The sequence below is a fragment of the Sceloporus undulatus genome, chromosome 1 (assembly GCF_019175285.1).
Source record: "Sceloporus undulatus isolate JIND9_A2432 ecotype Alabama chromosome 1, SceUnd_v1.1, whole genome shotgun sequence".
NCBI classification, from domain to species: Eukaryota; Metazoa; Chordata; class Lepidosauria; order Squamata; family Phrynosomatidae; genus Sceloporus; species Sceloporus undulatus.
In genome coordinates, this window is record NC_056522.1 from 340,722,171 (window position 1) to 340,729,791 (window position 7,621).

Here is a 7,621-nt window from a genome sequence, read left to right on the forward strand (position 1 = left end):
CAGCATGGCTGCTGCCACAGCAAGTTGCTTGCTATGAGGTCAGAATGAAGGGCCCAGCCATGTGATGAATGCTGGGCCCCTTGTTCTGATCTCAGAGCAAGCAACTAACAATAGCAGTGGCCCTGCCAGGCAGTACAGCTGGACACTCTTTAAACAGCTGCCCTGCATCCCAATGGAAGTCTCAAGGCAGCAGGGGGAGTCCAGGGAGCTCCAGGGCCAGGAGACTCTGAGCTACACCCAAGAGTACATAACTGTCTTTCTATCCATTTGTTGTAAATGACTGGTGCTCCTAATTCCAGATTACTTCTGAAATAATTTTTAGGGATTCTACAGGGACATACATTGATTAAAACAAAACAAAACAAACAAACCTACAGTAGAAGCAAATAATCAGCTGAGTGTGGAAGACTGCATAGTAAAATGGTGTCCGTTATATAAAATGGCAAAATCAAAGCTTGGACTTTGGAGTGTATATTTTTTTAGAATATTATCAATTTATGGATAATTGAAGCCATGGATAAACAATCTGTGGATATGGAGGGCCAACTCTTTCCTTCTTGTTGTCAATATTTTCATATCTGTACTAAACAAGGAAGCATTTGAGACCAACTGTAGAAAGCACATGACTGGAATCTTGTAGGAGACTTATGCTGGCAGAAGTCACATTTACATCAGTGTAAGCCCTTTTTCCCACTGTGCTGTGCTGGCAGTAGGAAGGTGATAGCAGCAATGCTGCATTTTTGTTGTTCCTATGCACCTTAATGTCAACACCAACTTATAGCAGCTGTCCCATAGGGTTGTCTTCACAATATTTATTTTGAGGAGGTTTGCTATTGCCTTCTAAGGTTGAGAGAGTGTGCCTTGCACAAGGTCATCCAGCTGGTTTCTTTGGCTAAGTGGGAATTTCAAACCTTGTTTCCCACAGTCCTAGGCCTCATTCCCACTAGTTTTTAAACCGGATCATGATTCGGTATGATCCAGTTTAAAAGATCATGGTTCCCACTTAATCTGAATCGCTGAAGCAATTCAGAAAGGGAGGGTATGCTTTTGACCCATTTAACCCGTGTCAGATTAAGATGCTGTTTTTTTCCAGTTCTTTTGGGCTGAATTGATTTAGTTTGAAATAAATTCAGCCCGAGTGGGAACCATGCAGATTCGAAACTGCTCAGTGTGACAGGGGGCAGCTGCAATGGCCCTGGCCTTCTCCCATCACTGACCTCTCCCTTGCCTCTCTGTCCCTGGCCAGTCCGTCCCCAGCTTCTCTGTCCCCGCCCTCACCATCCCTCAGCCTCTCCTTCCCCTGGCCTTCTCTGTCCCTCAGCCTCTCCGTCCCTCAGCCTCTCCTTCCCCCGTCCTTCCCTCACCAGCCTCACCAGCCCTTGGCCTCACTGTCCCTTGGCTTCTCCTTCCCCCGTCCTTCTCCATCTCTCAGCTTCACTGTCCCTTGACCTTTTCCCGAATTGGCACAAATAATAATGTGAACTACACTCTGCTTTTGGGAGTATGGTCCAAAACAGTAACTTTTCCAAGCTCTGCAACAGGATGGAATGGGTTTGTACTAAAAATAAAACAAAATCCTGAACATTACAGAAAGTGAAACAGGCAGATCCATAATGATATATCTTTTATTCCAGCATGACTTTGTTCCACTATTCAGTTGATAACTCTGAAATTTTCCCTCTCATTCCTCTATAACCACAGCCTCAGCATTTCTCTGCCCCTTTCGCTGGCTTTTCTTGTCTCATTTTCCTCTTGGTTTTTTTTTTGCTTTTCAGATTCAATGCACATAGAGGACATGGAGGCTGTGCAGAAACTCCAAGACCTTCTCCATGAAGCCCTTCAGGACTACGAGCTGAGTCAACGTCATGAGGAGCCACGGCGTGCAGGAAAGCTGCTGCTGACCCTGCCCCTTCTGCGGCAAACTGCCGCCAAGGCTGTGCAGCATTTCTACAGCATCAAACTGCAGGGCAAAGTACCCATGCACAAACTCTTCCTAGAAATGCTAGAGGCCAAGGTCTGACAAGCCCTGTCCTGCCCACAGCAGCTAGGAAGCAAAAGGAACAGAGACTGGGCTGTGGAACGAACCAAACTTAGCTGGCTGGCAGCTGGTCTTGATCACCAACCATTTATTATGGGGAAAGAATTATTTAATGTCCACCTGGCTACCTGCCAACCCTTTATGTCCATCTGAAAATTATTGTGTACAGAGAGGGAAACTGTTTTAATCAACATCAATCTTTTTTTTCCCCTTATTTGTGGGAAATTGTAGGACAAGCTCTTGCACTTGCAAAGGGAACTAAGGGAAAAATTTGGGAACAATCCTCTTTGCACTAGCCAGGGCAGCTGATTTGTATCTTTCAACCTTCTAGAGAAGGGACATGAGGACTTGAAGCAGGGAATGGTTGAGAAACAAAAGTCTGGAGCCTTTGTGAGAGGAGATGTCATCATTGGGGCTGCAGCTTGACACACACATGCACACAGATCAGTTTTTGTTTTGTTTTTGTCAAAGTACGGTCCAAGGAACAGTTGCTTCTTTGGAGAAGAGCACTATGGAACCTCCAAAATGGCTAGATCTTATGCTTAAGGTACATGCAACATATGTACATACCAACCATACAGCTTCTTAATGGGGAAGACAGGCCTGACTTTGTAAGATATTTTGTTACTATGGACAGTGTCTTTGCACCTCTCTTAGCCCTCTCCCTGTGCAATCATAACATTCCTAGCAATGGTTCCTGTAACAGCTGTAGACAGGTCCCTGAGAGAGAAAAGTCTCCTGTGTTCAGAACACAAAGGAACCACCTGACACCTTTTTGTTCCAAGACTCTACTCCAATCCTTTCACAGCATTGCACCTTCAGACATATTGGATTACAACTCTCATAGTCCCCACATGCATCAGATGGGGATTATGGAATTTGTAATTCAATGCATCTAAAGAGTGTTGTGTTCATTCAATCATCTCTTCCTCTTCCTGTATGTGGTGCTATTTTAAAAAAACAAACAAACACAAAAATGCCCCTCTGCCTCTCTCCTTCCTTTTTCTGGCTTACTGGAATCTTTCCAGAGTGATTAGCCTCTTCAAAACATAATAGTAGTAAAAAATAGACATTTCCCTTTCTCTTTCACAAAAGAATTTTGTGCCATATGAAGAGAACTAAACCAAATTCTAACAAGGAAGAGATTTAATCCTTGCTTCCTGGATACCTCCTCTTTCTGCCTCACCTCTCTCATCTTGGCCAGTTGCTTGAATCTAGCCCAGATCTGTAGGACAAGACTGAGGAAAACTATGTTGAGAGTAGGGATGGAAAGAATATTTGGAAATATTCAAAAACGAGTTGAAAAATGGGTTACTCAAGTGTCAGGAAACCTTGATGAGGGCAATCCTAGGGCTCATCTTCACTGACAGGAAAATTCATTTTACCTTTGGATTACTCCAATCTGTAGCAACCACAGGCTTGTCTACATGCAACAAGACAATTTCGGGAGAACTAGCCACACAGTTCTCCCTTTTGAACACACTGTGGTCCAATAAATTACACTATGCATGACCACACTGCTGTGGCTGCTCCACATTATTTTTCTCTACTGCCCTCCTCCCTAGTGTGCAAATGTACATATTTCTGTACTCCTCACACTGACATTGCTATGAAGCTCAATGTGAGCAAACATCTGGATTTTCCATACAAAACCAGGACAATTCCCCACTTTTCTGCTCCAGATTAAAGCCACAAGGTGATTTAAACCCTCAGATTTAGGTCCAATCATCCTGTTTGTGCAAGAAACATTGTTTCTGTGCAGAAAACATAATCTCTGTGGAGAAAAAATCCTGTACAGAAAACAGCATAATATTGTTTTCTATGCAGGTAACTGCAGAAAATGCTGTTCACTATGCAAAATAAGAAAACAAAATGCATGTACATTTGAACACTTTGAAATTTTTAACATTTTTACATCCCTTGTGGAGGGCTGCCTCACCTCACAGGTAATCTGTTGGAGGCTTTGCATTCATAGTGAGTGGAACCAAAGTCAACCAGGGTCAGGACTATCACTTTTCTTATTCTTTTCTCTTTTGACTGATGTCTTCCTGAGGGCTTGTGAAATTAAGCCAAGAACTTCATGGAATTAAAGGCAGGAACAAGGCTTGGATTTGAATCAGAGCCTGTTTTGAAGCTGTGAAGAGAGAAGAAAGTATCTCTTAGAAAAGAAAGTGCACTTCCATCACAATTGAGGGACTAGAGATAGAGGAGGGCTTCCATGACAGTTTGAGCCCTGATTATATTTTTTAAAGAAATGAGTCACTTTTCTTCAATCACTTGCATGGAATCCAAATACAGTTGATCATGATGGACTGATTTGTGGTATTTCAGTGCAGTGGGCTGTGTTTTTGTATGTTCACAGTTCTTTTGGTATTCAACAATGAGTTAATTCCACTGAAGTTAAGGCAGCATTGTACTAAAATGACCAAACCAGAGAATTTCATGTAGTAATCATACAACCCGTGAAAACAGAATCAGACAAATAAGTGTAGATGACAAATATCCATTGCCAACTGGATGCTGTACACCCACCTCCCATCTTTTTCTTAGGCATAAGGAGACCAGAAGGATTGGCTCTTTTGTTATGAAGGGATTTCATGTGCACCTTCCTATACAATCCAATCAAAATGCTCTTTTTGGATGAAGGAGAGGGAGAGGGAGAAGAAAATGCAGAACTATCCAACTCTGTGAAATGGTCTTTTGTTGCTTTGAGGAATGGAAATAAACATTATAGTTCTGCATAGCCACTTACTGTACCCACTGGCCATTGTTTGAAGACCCAAGAATGCTTACATAGTGGATACATATTCCTCACAATTATACTTTCTTGACAGTTTTTTTAAATGACTAGTGATAAGAAGGGGGGAGGACTACTTAATCCATTGTATACCTGCAGAGGAGCAAAGGTGAAGGGCTGCTTTACCCTTATTCATCAGTTTTGCATGCAAAATTGTTCCCTATCCCATTACTTTGCCACAAAGAAAAAGAGAAATACAGGTATTTTTCTGCATTACTTTTATGTACTCACTTTTCATCAGATTAGCTTGCCTCCTACAACTCTGTTTTTTATCCTATGATTATTCTCCAAAACAGAAGTCACTTGAAGGAGAAGGACCATAGTTCAGTGCCAGAGGATCAGTTTTGCATGCCAAGGGCCTGGTTTGATTTCCTCACATCTATGTTTAAGATGTTTGACTAGGAGGTGAAGTAAACACTCTCAGCCTGATATCCAAAGGAGCCACTGCCATAGTAGACAATACTTATCTAGACAGATGAGTCTGATGGTATAAAGAGAGATGGGAAAAGTTGCCTAGGATCATATACCAGCTTATACTTAACTATGAACTTCAGTTTCTCCTGCCCTAAACCTGACAGAAACATTATTCCACCTTGCTCTGATCACCAGCAGAATGGACCTGAAGCTGATGTCCCAGAAAGTAGTTTAAGAGGCAAGTTACAATCATGGCAACAGTTTCAAAATCCTGACTAAATAGCGATCATGAATACCAAACATTTACTTAACCTTAACTGTTTCACATGCAAGGCATTACCTCTCTCCTTGTTTAGTAATCACCTGTCCATTGTGTTTCCCCCTGCATTCAGTTAAAAATAACATGAAGTTCTTCCCTCATTTTTCTTCCTGTTTATGAAGAAATGTGCAAATATAGTATGTTCTTATGACAAATTGAATGAGACAAAATTATCACCGCTTTCAACTGGCCAAATTCAATATGTACAGAGAGGGTAGTTCAATATGGAGAGGGTCTTGTTATACCTGGCTGCCATGTAGTTGTTAAAAATGAGATGCCTATCAGAAAATAATAATATGTGGTTATCCTAATCACTACCACAACTATGTTAGAATCACAAAGATTCATTGCCAGAGTTTTAAGACCAATCAAAGACCTCCACCTGGTTGGTTGAATGGGTCAGCTTTTGCTTTCTTTTATTTTCAAATTATCTTGATCTTGAGTTCTTTCCATTAAATTTATGAACAATTGTTTGCTAAATCTTTGTTCCAAAACAAATGACATTTTTTTCACCAATGCCTGGAACTGGTACTGGTGCTTTCTGAAGTGAGAGGCAATACAAATCCTATTTTTCAGTTAACTCACTCTGTCCTTGTAAAATAACTGAAACCTACAACAGTGTTATTCTAAAGCAAAGAAAGGTGTACAGGCCACCTAATGTTCAGTGAATTTGGAGATGATCAGAAAAATCCATTGCATTGCTCTTCCTTTATATATATATATATATATATATATATATATATATATATTGTATACTCTGTCACTTAGAAGCAGGGGTTACATTTGCATGTTCTGATTTAGCTTGATAGAACACGTACCTAAGGAATTGTTCTATCAGTCTGTCACAACAGCAACATGGCAATGCCTTCAAGTTCTTACAGGCAGAAAACAATAGATTTTGATCAAGATGTGAACATCCTTAGTTCCACAAATTTTAGAACTAGAAGATGTAGTTATGTGTGTTCAAAGACACTTTTTTCTGCTTTGCAGCATTTGACACAATCTTGGATTTAACAAGGATCAGAGACTTTGTAAAGAACACCCTCCTAAGCATTATTCTGACATCTGTGAGTCCTTGTAGAAGAGTAGCTTCCATAGAGTAGACAAAGTTGAAATACACTCAAGGATTCATTTAGAACAAGGCATGCAGGTAAGTGCCTAAGCATAAAGCTAGACAAAACAGCCCCTTTCAGTCAGTTGTATTATCTCTCTTTTGCACCTACCTCCTCCTGTAACCTGCACTGCATTCTTTCCTCCCCTCCCAAAGCTTTGCATAAAATACAGAGTTAAATGTCTCACACTGTGAAATACAACCCTCCCCATGAGCCTTGGAAGCAACTGATGCTGCTCATATTTACATTCCTCTCTGGGAACAGAGGTCTCTGGCCTTTTGTGCAAAAAATCTGAAAACCAAGTTGATGGGAATCAATTCAGATCAATGGTGAGATAACCGCTCCACTTGTATCTGCAGAAACATGGGCATTACTTGGAAGTGAAAATGTGAAGAAACTGCAAAACCACAACCAAAACAGTATTGTTCATGCCAAATAGGAGGTATTATTTTTCTCTTCATAATCACTACAACATAGGCATTTGGAACTGTTCAACACATATTTTGAAATCATGCTAAAACAACTGTCACAAAAACAAAAAGGTGAAGTCGTGGAGAAAGACCTAAGAATGTAAATGGCTGAGCCTTCTGCTAGCCAGAACTGAGTGTTTCCACCTCATAGCCATTGGCTACAACCAATCATCTGGTCGAAAACCTGCCCTGATCCTGGGGCTTCATGATCAAGAAAAACCAGAAAAGGAAAGAAAGGGGGGGAATAAAATAATGGAAATCCTGTGCAAACTATGCAGGGTGTTATAGTACAAGTGTGTGGGGGAAACAAAAACAAAATAGTATCTACTCAACTATTATCTGCTCCTTAAAAAAGCTGTTAAATAACTAATTAAACAAATCGTATTCTTGTGGTACAGGTCATTTCAAACAAACAGAAATAAAACAAATGTACAAACAATTCCTTTTGTGGTGGCTTTTATTAGGTATTCT

At 40.8% G+C, this 7,621-nt stretch overlaps 1 protein-coding gene and 1 long non-coding RNA gene across 5 annotated transcripts in view; one reads left to right on the forward strand and one right to left on the reverse strand.

Moving 5' to 3' along the window:
- ESRRB (estrogen related receptor beta) overlaps window positions 1–2,020 on the forward strand; it is a 240,160-nt gene extending 238,140 nt beyond the window's left edge. For 2 of the 3 annotated variants that reach the window (XM_042445916.1, XM_042445918.1), the window contains one exon: window positions 1,776–2,020. In XM_042445916.1, the coding sequence (XP_042301850.1) occupies window positions 1,776–2,020 (245 nt within the window). The remainder of the gene's footprint in view (window positions 1–1,775) is intronic. The other variant, XM_042445917.1, reaches the window with a different exon arrangement.
- LOC121919372 overlaps window positions 1–5,462 on the reverse strand; it is a 7,960-nt gene extending 2,498 nt beyond the window's left edge. Inside the window, exons 1-2 of one of the 2 annotated variants that reach the window (XR_006101460.1) lie at window positions 5,067–5,205; window positions 3,978–4,172 (exon numbers count right to left, since the gene is read on the reverse strand). This is a non-coding gene — a long non-coding RNA (uncharacterized LOC121919372). Of the gene's footprint in view, window positions 1–1,609; window positions 4,173–5,066 lie in introns of those variants that run through there. The other variant, XR_006101459.1, reaches the window with a different exon arrangement.
- Between the last annotated feature and the right edge of the window lie 2,159 nt (window positions 5,463–7,621).